This window comes from Tachypleus tridentatus, chromosome 2, assembly GCF_004210375.1.
Source record: "Tachypleus tridentatus isolate NWPU-2018 chromosome 2, ASM421037v1, whole genome shotgun sequence".
Taxonomy (NCBI): Eukaryota; Metazoa; Arthropoda; class Merostomata; order Xiphosura; family Limulidae; genus Tachypleus; species Tachypleus tridentatus.
The window spans coordinates 156,249,215-156,270,807 of record NC_134826.1 but is presented as its reverse complement, the minus strand read 5'-3'; the positions used below and the strand labels follow the sequence as shown (position 1 = coordinate 156,270,807).

Genomic DNA, 21,593 nt, shown 5'->3' with positions numbered 1-21,593 from the left:
CTCGTGTAGCTTCTCTGATACAGGGTAAGTCTACGCTTTTACAAAGCTAAAATAAGGGGTTCGATTCCCTTCGGTGGACTCAGAAGATAGCCTTATGTGCCTATGCTATAAGAAAACATCCACCCACTATCTATATCGCGGTATTTTATACAAATACGATGTGGATTTATATAGGCAATTGGATTGAAAATTACTCGATGTTCAAAGAAGAAACTTTTATTCTGAGTACAGAATGAATATGTGTTCATTTAAGCTTTGGTTAAGTTATAGCTAGTTAAGATTCATTAACTAGCTATGACGAGTTTTATTATTTTTTCTTTAATTTTTGTATTGACCTAATCTGTCTTCCTATTGAATAATTTATTATGATAGGCTTAATTATAGCTGAGCAGTTTCGTAATTCTTCAACTTTGTTTCTTCTTTCGGCACTTTTCGGATATTTTTCTAGGATCAAAAGATAAGTACAGTATATCATTCCATGATATAGATGTAAACTCAATTTAATTTTACGTATTATTGTTTTACTCCTCAGTATTTCTCTACCTCTACTAACCTCTATAAAATATCACCCAATAACGGTAGTAACTTGTAAAATATGGACAAGCAGCGTCTTTGCTTGCGCCTTTTTCATTTTGCAAGTTAATATCTAACTATTACTGTACTTTGTTTGAAGTTAAGCACAAAGCTATATAATGAACGATCTGTGCTCTGCCCGCAATGGGTATCGGAAGCCGATTTATAGCGTTCTAAGTCCGCAGACATGTCGATGTGTAATCTTGCTCGAATATTATAAAATTAAATTTTATAACTGTTGTCAGCCATTCCAACGCCATGTCCGGCATGGTCAGGTGGTTAAGGAACTCGACTCGTAGTATGAGAGTCGCGGGTTCAAATCCCTGCCACACCAAACATGCTCGCCCTTTCAGGCGTAAGGGTGACAATCAATCCCACTATTCGTTGGTAAAAGAGTAACCCAAGAGTTGGCGGTGGGTGGTAATGTCTAGCTGTCTTTCCTCTAGTCTTACACTGCTAAATTAGGAACGGTTAGCGCAAATAGCCCTCGTATTGCTTTGCGCGAAATTAAATAAAAAACAATCCAACGCCATTTCATTACAATAGGTGTAATCCTTTAGTAATGTTTAACTACCTAGAAAACATATAGTTTTATAAAAGACTTGTTATTAAAATTACGCACGTTTCAACAGTTTAAAACTTGTAAATTACTTTTGCTTTTACCCTGACAAATAAAATGGTAGATTTTAGCTGCTATTCTTCTTTGGTATCAATTTACATCACAATATACGTTTGATCATTTTGTTTATGTTGTTACTAAACCCTTAGATTAAGAGGTGTCTTTGCTATACGTAATTTTTCCAGGGATATCTCACGCACAAAATCACGCGGAGTTGTTATACCACTAAACGACTACCAGATAGCAAGAAACGTCCAAGTACGACAATCAAAAACTCAAAAGAAATCTTGCCATCGATAATGTCGGACCAAGGACGGTCTCAGACAAATAAAATTGTCATCAAAGAGATTACAAATACCTCGCCAAATACTTCCCGTGCAACAGTGTCGAACCAAGGACGGTCTCAGACAAACAGTATTGTCGTCAAAGAGATTACAACTATCTCAAGAAATATTCCTCACTCGACAATGCCAGACAAAGGATGGTGTCAGACAATCAAGAGGTCTCCAAGTGACATGGATAAATGTGACGAGGACCAAGGATGTTACTTTGATGATGTTGACAGTTCAAGAGATATTGAAAATTTAAGCATTACCCATAAAGAAACCAAGTTTGATCAGAAGATTATCAGGTCTTTAACACTTACTGAAAATTTTACATCAGAGGAGCATGTCTCTGTTGAACTGGATGAGCCCGTAGACCCACCATCTCAGTCTTCCAAGGCTTCCAGTGAAGCTGGTAGTGACTTATTTTCTGATGAATGTTTAGAGAAGCATAATTATTATAGGTGTAAACATGGTGTCCCTTCACTGACATTGTCACCTCAGGTGAGTTATAACGTTTTTTGTTTGTCATTAAAAAAAGTAGAGATAATGAAAAGATTTGGTGTTCCAGAAAAGAACATTTACCATTAAGACTTCCTTGAATGGTTCATTAAACTATAGGAGGAGGATTTATTTAGTACGTTTCTAATGAGAAGCTACGAAAGGATTTTAATGTATTTTTAATTAAAACGTATCTCATCACTTAACTCTTCCCGCACGCAATAAACGATATTTGTTAGAGGGGACGTGGATAATAAAACTATGAGAAACATTGTAATAAGGTATAAATTTATCAAAAACAGTCGTTACGATCCAAAGTTTACACAGTTTTAATGAAGTTGATCATTCAGAATATTTACACAGTTGTATCATAACTACCCATGTCCAAGTGCAAGAACCCTTAGTTTTTGTTTCTCATTTTGGTTTTATGATAATCAACAAAAGTGATTATTTTATGAAAGTTATTTTATAAAAAATTGGAAATAAATTGAAACTTATTTAAATAACTTTCTTATGTTTTCATTGTTTATGGATTTTAAAATATACACTGTATAATATTCATTCTTAAAATTGTTTACTATAATATATCTGTTTGTATATAGACATTTCAGTTTTGTTATAAATTATGTGTTGTATTTGGTTGAAGAGCTCTACTAAAGAGCCACCTACCTACCGAAACCAAAAATATAAATAAAAAGATAAGATATTTCGAAGCTAGTGGTGCTTTGAATATTTTAATGTAATTATTACGCTCGAAAATATCACATACATGATGAAAGTTCTCTACTTTCGTAAAACATATAACAAGTTACGCATGTCTTCCCTACTATATAGCTTGGTGACAACCCAGTGAGTTCACTCAACCTTGTGTAACTGTGATAAAAAGAAAAAAGTTCCATCGGCCAACGCTATATATTTTAAGATAAATATATTCCATGTACATAAAATATCTACTTACCAATTACGTGGTTAGAAAACTATCGTATATTTGCATATCACAGTGCGTAGTTATAGTTACTATACTGAACCGGTCGACAACAGAGGAATTTGTTCTAAGTGCAGCATGAAACCTGGGACATCATTATTATAGAGCAAGATTAATGAAGAATACCAATTAAGTTTTGCTCGTAATGGAAAAAGAAATTAAATCTCTTGTTTAATGAATATGGCGTCAATTAACTCATTCTTCGAATGCTTACTTTTCTCGGTCATTAAATGACAGTGGAAAACATTAAAACAAACCATGTGCTAGCATTATACGAGATGCGAACAAATACATTCCAAATCATTTTACTCTCAGTGACAAAGCCGTGTTTTGGGGCAAACCAGTTGGATGATCACCGCTAATTCACTGTGTAGCTTTAGGCTTAACTACAGATAGACAAGTACAACCCACACGTCACACGCAGCAATTTTGAACAACAATTGAAAACATTTGTTCCAGTAGCAATGCGAGGGGTGGGAGCTCTGGAAAACATACGTCCCAGCTGCAGTTAATATATTAATTTCACCAGCATTCTTCGTCTTTAATGAAAAAAAAAATCCATCAGCAATATGCCAGTCCAAAGTTTTGTGGATTATATCATGTCTCCTTATAATGTAAAACGCAGTTCTCATTTCTGGGATTTGACTAAAATATCTTTTCTTAATATTTTCAGCTGTGCTCCATTGCTCAAGAATGGGCTAACTATCTTGCCGAAACTGATTGTTTTCGACACCGACCAGAACAAAAATATGGAGAAAACATTTACATGTGCAGTTCTTCTGATTCCCAAATCCAGATCTCTGGTAAAGTGATGTTGTGTCTTTGTGATGAATAGAACCACCATGCTGGTTTAAGATAAAGAATGTATTTGGCACTGTCGAATAACATTTGTTACAAGAATAATAAAATCATGAAAAAAGGCATGAATTTATTTTAAGGCCTTCATTTGAACGACGAAAACGACAATTGTAATAAAGAAATATTCCAAATTCGCTAAAAGAACGACATATCAAGTATTTATTTTCAATATAATAATATACATTCTGTTTATTTTTAAAACGTTGATCCATTTTATCTAAATGAGAACGTAAGTTTTTATATTGTTCGCATGTAATTACCGATACCTTAAAATATTTTAACTTAATGTGATTGAAGATTCAAAATATGTTTGTCGCTAGTATTTTTCTAAGCATTTTTTCGTGATTTTTTAAAGTTTATTTTTATTGGAGATACCACAAGTAATCATTTTAAATTTTTGTTTCACGAGCTCAGGTGAAGTCCCAGTTGACGAATGGTATAGTGAAATTGATAAATACGATTTCGGCAAAGAACCAACTCTGTTTAACTCAGGTAGGTACGAATCATAATATCACAAAAGTATATTGCTTCATGTTTCAGTGAACTTTATAACATTAATTTTCTATAAAATATCTTACTTATTTATAGAGTTACGTGTTCTGTGCCTTGTTACTTTTAAAAAAGTGACAAAGTGTAAGAATTGTATCACAAGAAAAACAGACGAAACGTAAAATATAAATGTAAAGTGTAGATAACCAAGAATATTAAGTCTAATTTATATAGATCAGTAAGAAATATTCATGTCATATTTTGTAGGCTCGGCATGGCTAGTTGGTTAAGGGGCTTGAGTCGTAATCTGAGGATCGCGAGTTCGAATTCCCTTCACACCAGATATGCTTGCCCTTTCAGCCATGGGGCGTTATAATGTAACGGTCAGTCCCACTATTCGTTAGTGAAAAAGTAGCCCAAGAGTTGGCGCTGGGTGCTGATGAGTATACTTCCTTCTGGTATTACACTCCTAAATTAGGGGCAGATAGCCCTTTTGTAGCTTAGCAACAAATTGAAAAACAAGCAAACGTATTTTGTATTCACGAGTTGAAAGTCATTTGGTATTCGTGAGTGTTCTAGTATGGTAAGTGTATCTTCACAGCAATAACAGCAGTTTTCTAATCATCTAGTAAGTTTCCTTTTCAAACAGAAGTTACTTTATTACATGTGAAACCTCTGTATACTTAATTTCAAACAAATGAACCATATATTTTATTTCCAGGCCATTTCACACAGGTAGTGTGGCGATCAAGCACTGAAATGGGCGTAGGAAAGGCTTGTGGTAAAGGCAAGATCTTTGTTGTTGCAAACTATAACCCTGCAGGAAACATTGTTGGTAACTTTGTTGTAAACGTTCCTCTACCAAAGTAAAACAAATTTTTAACATTTTGAACGAAAATTGCTTTTTACTGATTTAGAATATAATTTAGTTTAACAGCATAAGAAAAACAATTTCATGTGATAAATAATGACAGCAAAGTTCCTACTGGAAAATATAGATGTCACTAATGTTGCACAGTTTCTTGAAATATTGATCATAGACATCTCAGCTTCAAAGATACTTTAATGTATCAAAAAATGATTCAAACTTGCGTATGAAATGATTCGTCCAGTATAGTTTTAAGCTCAGAAAGGGCAACAGCATGAGAAATTACAGAACAAAGCGGTAGGTTAAATTATTTTCAAATACATACCACTGGTGATGCGTCAAACCCTGTTTCACATTTAAGGTAAACGTTTGTTGTAAAATATGCTTAAGTTGTTAGAATATCTTTCGCTCTAATTCTTAGAAACAAAAATCAAAATACGAAACAAATCAAGTGTAACAAGTAGGACGACACCATAGTTCTGTTTGATCTATTTAATATTTAATATCGCAATGAGAATTACTCTTTCATGTTGAAATATATGGATATTATTTTTGGGAGTAATATTGTTATGTATGTACTTACCTACTTTTATTTTTGTTTCATTTTACTTATCATAAGTACGTTCCGTTATTTTAAAGCAAAGCGTGAACTGTTAAAATAAATCAATAAACTTATATATTTTTAAAAATTCGCACACTGTATGAAAAAAACTGCATATATGTACATGAAACATTTAACTTGAGAAAAAAAAATCTGAATCGACCGATTAAGTTTTTTTTGTAATATGTGTTACGGTTTCTGGTTATTTACTGCTTAAATATTTTTAAGTAATAGAAAATTAAGTACCAGATCTAACATACTATAGGTGGCTGGCCAATTTATCTCAATTTTGTTACGATGGCTGGGCTCGGCATGACCAAGCATGTTTAGACGTGCGACTCGTAATCTAAGGGTATTCTCATCCCCGTCGCTCCAAACATGCTCGTCCTTTCAGCCGTGGGGGCGTTATAATATGACGGTCAATCCCACTATTCGTTGGTAAAAGAGTAGCCCAAGAGTTGGCGGTGGATAGTGATGACTAGCTGCCTTCCCTCTTGTCTTACACTGCTAAATTAGGGACGGCTAGCACAGATAGCCCTCGAGTAGCTTTGTGCGAAATTCAACAAAACAAACAAAAACAAATACGATGGTTGACAATGTTTAATAAAGCGATGAGTTCGCATGTATTTTCGACTAGTGTGTCTTATTTTACTTCTGTTTGAAACATCTATACAAATCGCTTTCTAAGTTTTACTTTAAATTATAAAATAATGCGATCCACACTTCATGATTGTGATAGTTTATTTTCATAAACTAAAATTTGCGCGTAATGTGTGTTAGATTTTAATTTTCCTCCCTAAATGCGCTACAGAGTATTTTATATAACACCACGTTTGAGGGAAAATTAAATTTGTATCATAAAATTTAAGTTTAAGTAATTCACACGCTAAAATAACGTACATAGGTTACAATTACACTCAATCTTCTAAATGGTCTATGTAAAGTGTAGTAATTCTAAAATATCTTGCATGACCGAATTTTTTTACTTCTATAACATTTTATTTAATACTTCAGCAAAGCCACATTGGGTTATTTACTGAGTTCACCGAAGAATTAAATACATTAAAACAAAAAAAACATTTTCTAAATTTCAAAATTCCAACCAAAATATTTTTAATCTCTGAACACGGACAACTTTAATATTCCATGGATCGCACTCAATTATTTGTTCGGCAGTTTTAATGATTATTTTTCTAATGGTTAACACAGCTATTTGCTTAACGTTAAGTAATTATTGAAAGAGTTATGAAACGTATTCTTCTATTATATCATGAACTTCTTTCGGGTGTTCAAAAATACATTTCTTCTCTTAAGATGACAAGAATCGTGATCAAACATCATTGAAAATTTGAAATAATGATTAAACTTTGTAACAATGAACTAAAACATAACAGTTTTAATACTCGTGTGTGTGTTATCAAAACATACTGAGAATTAAATTTTTATTATTAATAAAACAGTCAATTATTTTGAATAAGGAAATAGCTTAAACAAGCTTTGTTTAACGTAATCAAATAATAACTTATTAATATCAAATGAAAAAAGAGCTAATTATTAAATATACCAATAGTATAAAAATTGAATAAACACCGAACTTGGCAATAAGTCGTAGGAAGTGACTCTTAAATGTAAGTAATGTATAACATACACGAAATGCTTATTGCGAAAACGGAATGAAATTATATCATGGTAGCTATTGAGACTGTTCGGCTCCTAAAAAATTCCACCTTAAAGAGTTGCTGAGTCAAATGATGTCACCCTGGGTTATGGAACAGTTACGTTATAGAAGAAAAATGCTGCCAGAGTTACATTATTATTCCGTATTGTACACATTTGAGTGGTACATAACTGTTATGTAATATATACCACAATACGCGAGTGTCTTAGGATCATATTTCCACGAAGTAGAATCAGAGGGCAAATTGATATGATCAGCGCATATCGAGAACAAACCGCTACAAGATTACGTAGATAAACATATTGTCGTTTTTTTTATAACAATCATTGTCTTAGAATAAATATTTAACGTAATTTGATTTTTAGTTTATCACAAAAGTTTAGTTAGACACACCTATCTTTTAGTTTGTTATATTGAGAATTAATACTTACTGTAACTGATGAAACAAGTAATAAAATTTGATGTAACTAAATATTCCCTCGTGAATTTTGTTACAATTTTCACCTGTATTGTCTTCTAGTTTGCTTATTTCATATTCCAAATATCGAGCATATCAGTGCAGCTATGACAGAGATATACAATGTCAAAGTTCGTCTGGTATTCTTCGCTGCATCTTTCTTTTTCTGTGCAACAAACTGTAAGGAATTTTTAAAAATTAAAACAAAAACACATTCTTTCCCGACTTTTATGCACATTGCACAAATTTAATACATGGTGTGCACTACGTCGGTACGAAATTTGGCGCAAACCAGATACAACATTTAGCTGTTGCAGTAAAAAAACAGCGATTTTTCAAGAACAGCTTTTGTTCAGACCTGAAAAACAAATCGTAAATGGAATCGTTCTAAAATTACTTACAGAGACGTTCTATTAACTTTGGCGTCTAGGCCTACAAAATCAGAGGAGTCATACATCATGTTCTTCAGCCGAAAGCAGCCTAAGAGTTGGCGATGGATGGTGATGACTAGATATTTCTCTCTAGTTTTACACTGCTAAATTAGGGACGGCAAGTGCAGATAGCGCTCTTGTAGCTTTGCGCGAAATTTAAAACAAACAAACACACAAACAAACAAACAAACAAACTCGTCAATATGTAATAGTTTACGTACATGTAAGTAACACTAATATTGTACTACGCTATTTTGAAAGTATTCTATATATATTTTATAGCTTCTCTGCTGATGTGTAGGCTAAATTCTGCTTAAATTTACAGCTCACCCTTGTACGTATATATATTTTAAGCCTTGTTTCTCTTGTGCATTTCCACATTTCTCGATCAATCAGCATCTAACTTGACGCAGTGACACAGATTGACATGATGAAAGTTATAAGGGGAATGGACTATAGTCCATTTTCATATCTAATTAGGAAAAGAAAATTACAGATCAACACAATTTGACATAATGATACAGGATGGAATGTGGAAGGTCATGGGGGAGGTGCGATCATCATCTGATTTCATACTGTTAGAACTCCTGAAAACAGTATGTGTCCTTCTTTTCATTATTGGTACCTTTATGTGTTTTTGGCACTTTTACTGTGTATTATTTTAACAAAAATGGAAGCACAATTTCCTATCCTTTTTATTTCCCCAATCCAATAGACAGGTACCCTAGCTAGTAAATAAAGATATATATATATACTTATATTTAAGCATGCAGGGAATGCTTTACAAAACATTCATTTACTTTCAAAGATATTGTCCTTCTAAAAGATTCCATTTTTGATAAGTCTGTAAACTGTCAGCAGACTTGAATCTAGATCACATCAGTTATATTCAGTAAGACAGACGTTAGGACCTGCATGCCCAGGTTGTTAAGGCGATCAACCCGTAATCTGAGGGTCGCGGGTTCGAATTCCCGTTGCCGCAAACATGTTCACTCTTATAGCCGTAGGGGCGTTATATTGTGATGATCAATCCCACTATTTGTTGGTAAAAGAATAGCCCAAAGATTGACGGTGGTTGTTGATGACTAGCTACCTTTTCTCTTGTCTTACACTGCTAAATTAGGAACAGCTAACGCAAATAGCCCTCGTGTAGCTTTGCGCAAAATTCTAAAACAAACAAATACATAGAACTTATCTCTCAACACCTATTGCAGAAAAAGTTTGTTTATATCTGTTCTGATACGTTTAGTAGAAATCATTCATCATTATACCTAATTATTAAGAAACAAGATTTGCTAAATATTTTCAACAGAAATATAATATTGTAATTTTCTAGTAATGATTAAACATGGTTATTTACATAGATTTTTTTAAGCTTTAGTAGCTCAAATAAACTTATAAAACATATGAAACTAAGTGTCTTTTTCAAGATGGATAGATGTTATATATTTGTCATAGAACAAGTGAATAACCTTTATCCATCCTGAAAAGGACACTTATTTTGATATCATAATTAACGATAAGTGGTTTACATATAAAATATTGGAAATGTAAAAAAATATGTCATACTGGTTAAATATAGAAGCAAAAATTAATAATTACGCTAAATGTGTACAAAACCATTAGACACATAATCGATTGGCTCGTTTAATATTTATAAAAAGGAAATATTAGGAGTAATGGAAAACTTTTCAGCTGAATTGTGGTAGTTCTGCTTTTCACCTATGGAAACACATGTAATACAGATAAATATATATAGAAACACATGTAATACAGATAAATATATAATGCAGACTTCAGTCATAAATTGAAATAAGTTCAATTTATTATGCACTTCTAGAGATGTAAAGTATCACCATCAGCATTTATGATACAAATAAATTTATAATAGCAAACTACAATAAAATAAAATATTTTGTCAAGAACACTTGTATTGCTATACTAAACCAATACAAAAATATGAGTAATAGATTCACGTCTTTACAATATGTAGTTGAATTTAAATATCGATGACATAATCACAAGTCGAGCCACAGTGCAGTAAGCTCATTATTCCATTAGTAATACTGTCCACCTATGGCGACATTTGTTATGCAACCTCGAAAACTATAAACGTAAATCGATAGAAGTTGAAATCTTTATGCAATCCTACTGAACACATCCATCCTAGCAACACGTTCCAGTAACGCATCCAATCTAGCAACACTATTCTTCGTAAGACCATCCGCGTATAGAACCTTAGTAACACAATTCGCCTAGTAACACCAGCTGTCCTTGCAAAATACATCTAATAGAAAATATTTATAAATGAAAATAATGTGCATAAGTAACATAATAATTATAGTATTATTCACCTATTGAAACACCGTTTGCCTTTATTTGTTTGGAACTAATGTTACACAATGGGCTATTTTTCCTTTGCCCACCACGGGTATCGAACCCCAATTTTTTAGAACTATGAGTCCGCAGACATAACGCTGTGAGATTGGAGGGAGGCTTCTGCTTTTGTAAATAGTATTTGACGTCTAACTTATAAAGTAACATTGAAAACACAATATTATGGAAATTAGATAAAATTATAAATTTTAAGACTTTGATTTTACTATATAGATAATGCAGTGTTGATATATCTGTGCACTCATCACACCGACGTGACTTCTCATGTAACTTTGAGGCCCTAACGGCTCGCCCTCTCGTGGCAAGTAACATCTGCCCGTAAGTGTCATAGCGGCATGACAACTTCCACCTGTAAAGCGTAGGGGGTGGCTATTTAAGATATATTTTGCTGTTTACATACTGTAGTTTGTATCTTAATTGTATTTTATACAACTTACTAGAGCGCCCTTTGACGTTTTAGCACTATAGTTTGTGTCCTAATTGTATTTTATAATCTTACTACCATACCATTTGTTGTTTCAACACTGCAGGCCAGACCTCTTTGTACATTTTGCACAGCTTACTAGAAGGATTACTTTATTTAACTAAAACCAATTACAACTGCGTTTTGGCAAAAAACAACTTGGAAGTATTTTTGGCTTTTCAGATACATAGAATTAAGCCTAATAAAATGGTTACATAATTAAACATCAAAACTGATAAATATATTGTTTATACGAGACACCATGGGATCATTTCAAAATATGATCCCATGGTGTTTCGTATAAACAATATCCTTATCAGCCGTGAGTTCAATGGCGTTAATAGTGGACAAGAATATAAGGACTTTGTAATAAAAATAACAATCGTAATTTAAATTCATGTATTTTTGAAGCAGTTCACTTAGAAATAACGAATTTGTTATGAAAACTAAATAGAAACAATTCAATTAACAACTTATTATGCCCTTAAACCTAACAAAGTGTTTTGATTTTACTGTTTGGTATGTTGGCAGTTTTTTGAAGAAAACAAGGGCACCATTTGTCTATATATGAGCTACTTTCGTTTGTTTCGATATTCTGCAAAGCTACACAAGCGGTATTTGCAATATTCGGCCTGATTTGGAACTTATAGATTATAGGGAAGGTAACTATTCAACATAATTCTTGTCATTCTTGAGCTACTTTAACATAATAGTGGAATGGGCTCTTATTCTTATAATGCACCAACAGCCACAAAATGTTGAGTGCGACATTGCTAAACAGGGACACAAGCGAATTACTCTTTGATTCACAGAGCGACACGCAAATCACTGGGTCACCTGTGATCCATCTGTACTACGTAAAATAATTAAAGAATAAATTCAATTGAAGTATCATAGCTAAAACAAGAATCGATTAATATTCAACCAATGTTACACATACACTATCTTGATGCTTCCAAACATTTGTGCTTAACTTCAAACAAACAATCGTTAACTGTTTTGATCAAATCCTTTTCCTAGGCATGTTGAATTACGACGTAAATAAAATTCTTTAAAATATTAAATTCATATATATTTCTCTATTTTCTCTTTGAGCATACTTTTGTTTCAACAGTGAGGATACTGTAATACGCTGAATGGAAAACGTACATCTATTTAGCATAATTTCTGTTTCAGGTTTTTAACACCAGCTTCACCAGCTGAGGCAACGCCAAACCGTTATTTTGTGTTGAAAACTAATACCATGCAAGCGAACACCTGTTTTTCAGTCACAAATGTTACACCGCTTTACGTAATATTGCGATATTTTAACACTGCCGACATGTCTTCATTATGCCTAGCCAGAATACTTCAAGTACAAAGTCCATTCCTTCTAGCCACAAAGCCGTGAACTAGGATTGTATTATTATGTATTCCTCAGATGGCTCTGTGATAGGTGTGGCGAAATATTTTGTGTGATATATCTTTAATTTCAAGTGTTGGCTATTCTCTTCAATATACTTGCACAGTAAGCAAGATGTGCTCGTTTTTATTTCGACTATTCGCGTATAAATTGCATGATATATGATTTTTTCGCAGGGGGTAATGTTCTGATAATATTCTCCGGTATATTTACAGATATATCCATTGTTAGATCTGCTCTAAAACAATGACAAAATTCGTTTACAGCGAGATTAGTATTTGAGGAAAACTGAAGAAGGATCTTATTGGCGAAAGTTCCTCGTTTAAATCACGTGACTTATATATAAATAGTATACGCACATAAACATATATATAAGGGGTTTGCTGAGAATATTTACCCTATTCTTCACTTGTGTGATGAACTTAATTGAAGCCGAGACAAACAGCCTTTCCGATATGTGTTCAACCGAAATTTATCAGACAAAGTTTTCCAATTCACGGGTAAGTTTCATGGCTTGTTTTTGGTTGTTTTTTTTTAATTTCGCGCAAAGCTACACGAGGGCTACTTTTGCTAGCTGTCCCTAATTTAGCAGTGTAAGACTAGAGGGTTTGGTTTGTTTTGAATTTCAAGAGAAACTACACGAGGGCTATCTGCAGTATCTGTCTCTAATTAAGCAGTGTAAGACTAGAGGAAAGGCAGTTAGTCATCACCACCCACCGACAACTCTTTTGTCAACGAATAGAGGGATAGAAAATCACATTATAACGCCCATATGGCAAGCATGTTTGGTGTGATGGGGATTCGAACCCGTGACCCTCGGATTACGAGTTCAGTGAAGTCTCATGGTTTATAAGTTCTTATCCATTTTGTTTGCTTCCTTTAAAGTTGAATGAAGTATTAATGTTTATATTATTTGTAAACTGATAAACAACTATTTACGTTTAAGTTTATAATTTTTAACAAATGTTTCTTCTTACAAGACAGAATATTACAAAGATTAAAACAACATAGTAATAACTTTGTATTTTCTGTTTGTTTCTTTCTTTACTTTTTGTATCCATTAAAAATAGCGTAAGTATAATTCATTGATTCGGGCATCAACAATATAAAAATCATAACAAGTGGGGACCCGGCCTGGCAAGGTGGTCAGAAAGCTCGATCGTAATCTGAGTGTTTCTCGAGGGTTCGAATCCCTGTCACACCAAAATATGCTTGCCCCTTAAGCTGTGGGCGCGTTATAATGTAACTTTCAATCTCACAATTTTATAGAATCTTTGGAGTTGGAAGCCCATTATTAATTTGCCTTTCTCTATCAATATGTGTGAGTGTTTTCTTATAGCAAAGCCACATCGGGCTATTTGTTAAGTCTAGTAAAGGGAATCGAACCCCTTATTTTAGCATTGTCAATCCAAAGACTTGCCACTGTCCTAGCAGAGACTTTTCTTTTCTCAAATCACGGAAACTTCAATCTAAAACCGTAAAGAATAAATTGCATTAAAATTAAATCACAGAACAATAAATCTGTTGAAAGATTCAAATCGAGAAATACACACTAGTAAGAATATTTTTCCTGTTTTTTTTTTATGCCTGAATAATTTCACCTTTTCAGTAGTTTAAGATTAGGGTTAAGAAACAAAGATTAAGAAAGTGAATATTGATGACAATAAATCTCAACGTGAAATTATATTAAACTTACATTACTGATCACTGAATTTTTTTAAAATAAGGAGTTACGATAAAATGATCCAATTTAAGATTGCAACCGATGAGAATGATAATACATGTTATTCTGAAACGTTAGTTTTTGCACGAAATTTTAACCCTGTATCTCAGCAGTAAGCTTTAAACTTCAGGATTTATCCCCCATAACAGCACATTGTGTAACTTAGTTTTAAATAAACAAATAGTTTATAATTATGAGTGACTTTCAGCAGTTATTTCTTGCTTTTTCTATTAAATTGATAAATGCATTATATAATAATATAAATACAGTATGTTTTACCTGAAGGTATTGCAGGTGGGTGTGCAAGTTCTACACATATCGTAAACGAATGTATTAAGTGGAAAGTAATTTGTCATGGCATTATTGCTCAATTAAATCAAGGGTAAAACCCAAAATCATATCAATATTTTTTATGGCAAAGTCAGTATGATGTGTTGTTTTTGGCGTACATGTTGTCTTAAGTATGTGTGTGTATGTTTATATTTAGCGAAGCCACCTCAGGCTATCTGCTGAGTCCACCGAGAGGAATCGAACCCCCCCTGATTTTAACGTTGTAAATCCGTAGACTTACCGCTGTACTAGCGGGAAACTGTCTTAAGTATATAACACTTCTATTTCATGTGCATATAATCTTCAATATATGTCCGTGTCTGTATCTTCCAAACGATATTTCAACAATGGCATTTGTATTATATTGCTTAGCAGTAAAATTATGACCTAATATTGTTATGGGTTTGTTAGTCTATTTACCCAAATGTTAAATGAAAGATCTAGAAAGCAAGACTCAAAAAAAAGAAAGTTTGTTGATTTCTTAATTTAGTGTCAGAGCCGATTAAACGTGTTTTTAGTAAGTATTTCTTTTTAAAGTTAAATTCAGAAATCATTTAGGTTTAAAACTAAAATTGTTATTTTTTCTTTCATTAAATTCACATACACACATATATATATATGTTTGGTGTATATACAATAGCAAACATACAGCTATATATATATATAAACATACAAACATGTTTTTGTTTTTTTTTTAGGTTCAACTTCATATACATTTAGAATGCTCATCACATGCGCTGACAATATGGGAGATAGCTGAGTGAGTACAGATTTTATACAATTAATTACCAACTCATTACTATGTTTCTAATTCTGTATTTTTAAATTTAAAGTAGACTGATAGTTGTTACAGTTACGACAGAAAGTGTTCGTACCCCTGCGTCCCGAGTATATTATAATATATGATATATTATAAATATTATACTAACACACATTTACATAAATTTTATTTAATTAAACGGCAAATAAACTGTTTATAAACAAAGAACCAAAAATAGGAGGAGCAGAAAGTGTTCGTACGGCTCAGAACGTGTGAAAAAACTGATATTCCCGTAAACATTTTGTTTAGTTTGGCGAATAAACTACATTATACCATTCCAGAACTAGACACTGGGTTAATCATTATTGGAATTTAGCAGCAAAAATTGTACTTCCGGCAATTTAGCGTCGTCTCCGTCATTATGTATTCGGTCATCATAGCGAACAGGAAACAACTGTCCAGTGATTTAAAAAACTGAATTATTGTAAAATACAAGTCTCGTATGTCTCTTTCCGGTATTGCTACATAACTTAATGTGCCTAAATCTACTATTCAAAGCATAATTGCCAAGTTCAAGCTTACAGGATTAATTGCTAACCTCCCTCGTTCCGGACGCCCCACCAAAATTTCTGAGATAACCAAGAGGAAGGTTCTCAGAGAAGTTAGTAGGAACCCTCGTTTAACACGAAAAGACATACAGAAACTGGTAAGGAAAACTGTGGTTAAAGTAAGCATCTCTACAGTTACGAACATGTTACGCTCTTCTAGGTTCAAATTTGTCGTTCTCGTAGAACTCCATCTTAAAAGCCTGTTCAATTAGAAGCACGATTGAGGTATGCAAGAAAGCATGTAGTTAAACCCTTTACCTATAGGAAGAGTATTTTTGGTCGAGACTAAAATCGAGCTTTTCGTCCATGATGATGTTCGCTATATTTTCTGTAAGAAGAGGGAACGAAAATTTCCAAAGAACACTGTCTCTACAGTTAAACACGGATATGTCTTGATCATGCTATGGGGCTCCTTCAGCTCTTCTGTTGTAGGCAGCCTTCACCGCGTCATGAAAAAAGAAGAGTACGTTGATATATTAGGCATTTATATCAAAATGATACTCGGAACTTGCGGCTTAGGTGTGGTTGAATCTTCTGGCACGACAACGACCCTAAGCGCACATCGAAATATGTGCTATCCTGGTTACAAAAAAACCATATAAGCGTTCTGGAGTGGACATCGCAGTTACCCGATCTCAACCCAATTGAAAACGTTTGGCATGAGTTGAAGACCAGGGTTCATCAGCGTCATCCGAAAAACTTGCAAGAGTTGGGGGCCTTTTGTAAAGAGGAATGGAAGAAAATACCATTCGATTACTGTCAAACAACCATGGAGGGCTATGAAGAGAGATTGCGCCAAGTAATTTACCTGAAAGACTACACAACTGACCATTAAAGTAGAAGAACGAACACTTTCTGCCTTTCCTATGTTTGGTTATTTGTTTCTAAACAGTTTATTTGTCGTTCAATTTACATAAAATTTTATGTAGTTGTGTGTTAGTAAAATATTTATAATATACTCTACTTTCATTTATAAACGCATGATACTTTTTAAGTTATAAGGAAAAAAAGTACTCACGACGCAGGTGTACGAACACTTTCTGTCGTAACTGTGTATACACCATGTGTGTGTGGGAAGGGATTCCTCCGAGGATATTTTACTAACGAATAGCTGGTTAATAAGTTATGTGAGAAATACAGTTGCAGTATAGATGCAATGGCAGGGAATCATGTTATCGAAATTTCACTCTGGAAAACTACAAGTATTTCCAGTGACCTAGCGGCGCACAGATTACCGTAAGAATTTGCCTTCCTTCTCTTAAGTGAAATCTTGAATATCTCTCGAGCCAACCAACTATCATTGTCATATATAATAAACGTTATACAGTGTAAATACATGTAGTGGACAGAAAATGGAAACACCTGAGTAAATAAGGGGCAACAAGTATATGCAAGCAGCGACTACCACATAGGTGTGGCTAGTCTTTTAATTAATTAAGCAAATAACATCTTAATATGCAGAGGGTCATATATAAAAACGCTGGAGAGGCCTGGTTGCCTATAATCATAATGATTCTGAAAGAAGGCCGATTGTTGGAGAATGTTTGGAGAGAGCTCTAGTGACCAAGACAACTCAACTTGCTGATCTTTCACAAACAACGGTGTTTAAGGTAATGACACTATGGAACTGTGACAATAAAAAACATATTCAGCAAAATACAACAGGAGGTGAACGCACATACTCCAGGATCATGATATCTATGCATTAAATTGAACTGCAAGGTCATACAAGCGATGAACCGCAGACCAATTAACCACAATTTCAACCTGAGGTGAAAGCAGCCAGTTTCACTAAAAACAGTCAGTCAAGAACTCCACAAAATGGGATATCGTATTCAGGTTACAATGCACCAACCACTCATTACACTTGAAAATTCATGGTTGAGCATTTAGTGGTACAGAGAGCACATGCTACAGACTACCAGGCAGTGGATAAGTGTGATATTGTCAGATGGATCGTTTCTCACCATGTTCTTAATAAGTGAATGAGTACAGGTATGACGCCAACCTGAAGAACTTTATAGTCTTGAATGCTTGGTTCCAACAGTGAAGTGTTTTGTCGATTCAGTAATGGTGTAGGGCGCACTTTCCTGTTATGATTTGGGTGCAATCATGCCATTAGAAGGTAAAGTCGATGCCAGTCGTTACTTAATAGTACTGAGTTATAATCATCACCCAATTTTACATTATTTCTGTCCTGCAGAGAGAGATGTCTATCAAAATGACACTGTCTTCTTCCATATAGCACGAATAGTCCCCAATGTTTTGAGAGCATGACGTTGACTTTATTCATATACCATGACAACCTGAATCCAATCAAATATGTATGGTATATTGTGGAACAACACCTGAAACATCTTTTTCCACTTCCTTGAGTTAGAAGCGAGTTGAATGACTTTCTCGTGGACGAGTGTGTGTTTTTCCTATAGCGAAGCAACATCGGGCTATCAGCTGAGTCCAACGAGGAGAATCGAACCCCTGATTTTAGCATTGTGAATCCGAAAACTTACCGCTGTCCCAGTGGAAAACGTTTCGTGGAGGAATGTGACACCAATCGTCACAATCAATACATATCTTATCAACACAAGTAAAACAAAGAGTTTTCTTTATCTTATAATATAATCTGATACACTTTCATATGCTTTCGGACTTACAGCGCTAGAAACCTGGTTTTGATACCCATTGGAGTCATAACATAGATAGCCCTTTGTGTAGCTTTGTGCTTAACTAGAAAACAAATAAACTGTTATAACTACTATTAATATTCACGGGAAATCTGATTTTTCAGCAATGAAGGAACAAAGTTTAAGAAAATTTAGAAATATATTTTCCCACAAATGTTGAATTCCTAAAGCTCAGACAAGAAAACATAGGGTTTTAATTATAATAATATTAATCGGGTGCGTGTGTTTCCTTATGGTAAAGCAACTTCGGGTTATCTGCTGTATCCCCAGAGGGGAATCGAACCTATAATTTTTTAGCCTTGTAAATCCTTAGTTTACCGTTATTCCAGTGGAGGACAATATTATTTTGATTAAAGCCTATAACAGTTTAAATTATATAAAATTACATAAAAGGGAAAGTTTTTATTTTAACTTATTTTAAAGAAACGTCATAAGCAGTGTGTCTAAATAAGGGATGAATATTATTTTAAAGAAAAACGTCATAAGCAGTGTGTCTAAATAAGGGATGAATATTATTTTAAAGAAAAACGTCATAAGCAGTGTGTCTAAATAAGGGATGAATATTATTTTAAAGAAAAACGTCATAAGCAGTGTGTCATAAGGGATGAATATTATTTAAAAAAAACACGTCATAAGCAGTGTGTCTAAATAAGGGATGAATATTATTTGAAAAAAAACGTCATAAGCAGTGTGTTTAAATAAGGGATGAATATTATTTTAAAAAAAACGACATAAGCAGTGTGTCTAAATAAGGGATGAATATTATTTAAAAAAAAACGTCATAAGCAGTGTGTCTAAATAAGGGATGAATATTATTTTTTGAAAAAACGTCATAAGCAGTGTGTCTAAATAAGGGATGAATATTATTTAAAAAAAAACATCATAAGCAGTGTGTCTAAATAAGGGATGAATATTGATTTTAAAACAAACGTCATAAGCAGTGTGTCTAAATAAGGGATGAATATTATTTTAAAGAAACGTCATAAGCAGTGTGTCTAAATAAGGGATGAATATTATTTTAAAGAAACGTCATAAGCAGTGTGTCTAAATAAGGGATGAATATTACTTAAAAAAAAACGTCATAAGCAGTGTATCTAAATAAGGGATGAATATTATTTTAAAGAAACGTCATAAGCAGTGTATCTAAATAAAGGATGAATATTATTTAAAAAAACGTCATAAGCAGTGTGTCTAAATAAGGGATGAATATTATTTTAAAAAAAAAACGTCATAAGCAGTGTGTCTAAATAAGGGATGAATATTATTTTAAAAAAACGTCATAAGCAGTGTGTCTAAATAAGGGATGAATATTATTTTAAAAAAACGTCATAAGCAGTGTGTCTAAATAAGGGATGAATATTATTTAAAAAAAAACGTCATAAGCAGTGTGTCTAAATAAGGGATGAATATTATTTTAAAGAAACGTCATAAGCAGTGTGTCTAAATAAGGGATGAATATTATTTTAAAGAAACGTCATAAGCAGTGTATCTAAATAAGGGATGAATATTATTTTAAAAAAAAACGTCATAAGCAGTGTGTCTAAATAAGGGATGAATATTATTTAAAAAAAAACGTCATAAGCAGTGTGTCTAAATAAGGGATGAATATTATTTAAAAAAAAACGTCATAAGCAGTGTGTCTAAATAAGGGATGAATATTATTTAAAAAAAAACGTCATAAGCAGTGTGTCTAAATAAGGGATGAATATTATTTTAAAAAAAAACGTCATAAGCAGTGTATCTAAATAAGGGATGAATATTATTTTAAAGAAACGTCATAAGCAGTGTATCTAAATAAGGGATGAATATTATTTTAAAAAAAACGTCATAAGCAGTGTATCTAAATAAGGGATGAATATTATTTTAAAAAAACGTCATAAGCAGTGTGTCTAAATAAGGGATGAATATTATTTTAAAAGAAACGTCATAAGCAGTGTGTCTAAATAAGGGATGAATATTATTTTAAAGAAACGTCATAAGCAGTGTATCTAAATAAGGGATGAATATTACTCTGAATTTTATATGTCCCTTTCGCCTACATGTCGCATTAAGTACTTTTCAGTTTGAAAAATCAATACATGTTGTGAAAGATAAACGATAGAATATTTATGAAACTACCGGTATTCAAGCTTTGCGTGAACAAAAGTACATAGATGAGAATTTTATTATTTCTCTTATTGTTGTGAGACTTTGTTGACACATGAATCATACTAACTAATTCATAATTTTGTAGTAAAAATATAAAACCTTTCCACAGAAACTTATTTATACCAGTAAATATTCCAGGAAAAGTAGCCGTAAGCTGCCTTTCAAAACGCTGGACGAATTCAAGGAAAAATGTGTAACCAAGGAACCAAGTACTCTGGCTAACTACTTAAAACCAATGGCCTGGTACTTGCCAATAATCAAGTGAGTAAATAGGTTTTCATCAATAGTTTATCACGTAAGGTAAAATAACTTACTGAAGAGCATTAGGGTGTGAAAATGAACGACCCAAGTGATACACACAGCTCTTGTCTTGTCTTAAACGATTTATTTTAAATGCTTAAAGTTTAGTAATCATGTGTAGTAACCTCTATAACGATATATTATGCACATACATACTAATAATACTCTAAAGAGATCGCTCACATTTAATGTATAACAATTCCAAAATTGATTAAACAGCGACTGTTAGATCTACTACTTACCTGGGCTAGCTCAAAACGGCTCGGACTATTGTTACAAGATTTCTCCAGCGTACTTGACTGGTCTGTAAGTATTCGCTTTTGATATTCCGATAAAAATACACACAAACACACATATGTAAATATATATATACGTACAGGTGTAATACACATTGC

At 33.2% G+C, this 21,593-nt stretch overlaps 2 protein-coding genes across 2 annotated transcripts in view; both read left to right on the top strand.

Moving 5' to 3' along the window:
* Positions 1-1,399: 1,399 nt before the first annotated feature.
* On the top strand, positions 1,400-6,001 carry LOC143245442 (uncharacterized). The gene is made up of 4 exons (XM_076491806.1): positions 1,400-2,019; positions 3,675-3,804; positions 4,274-4,351; positions 5,070-6,001. Exons 1-4 carry the CDS (start codon positions 1,492-1,494, stop codon positions 5,216-5,218), a joined length of 885 nt encoding a protein of 294 aa, XP_076347921.1. The 5' UTR covers positions 1,400-1,491; the 3' UTR covers positions 5,219-6,001.
* A 6,928-nt stretch (positions 6,002-12,929) lies between these two features.
* Positions 12,930-21,593, top strand: part of LOC143245667 (uncharacterized) — a 48,039-nt gene continuing 39,375 nt past the window's right edge. Inside the window, exons 1-3 of the mRNA XM_076492016.1 lie at positions 12,930-13,145; positions 15,397-15,458; positions 21,037-21,159. Of these exons, the coding sequence (XP_076348131.1) occupies positions 13,062-13,145; positions 15,397-15,458; positions 21,037-21,159 (269 nt within the window). The 5' untranslated portion in view covers positions 12,930-13,061. The remainder of the gene's footprint in view (positions 13,146-15,396; positions 15,459-21,036; positions 21,160-21,593) is intronic.

Coding starts and splice junctions, on each gene's coding strand:
- LOC143245442 (XM_076491806.1), top strand. CDS start 1,492: ATGTCGGACCAAGGACGGTCTCAGACAAATAAAATTGTCATCAAAGAG. Junction 2,020..3,674: donor CACTGACATTGTCACCTCAG/GTGAGTTATAAC, acceptor TAATATTTTCAG/CTGTGCTCCATTGCTCAAGA. Junction 4,352..5,069: donor ACCAACTCTGTTTAACTCAG/GTAGGTACGAAT, acceptor TTTTATTTCCAG/GCCATTTCACACAGGTAGTG.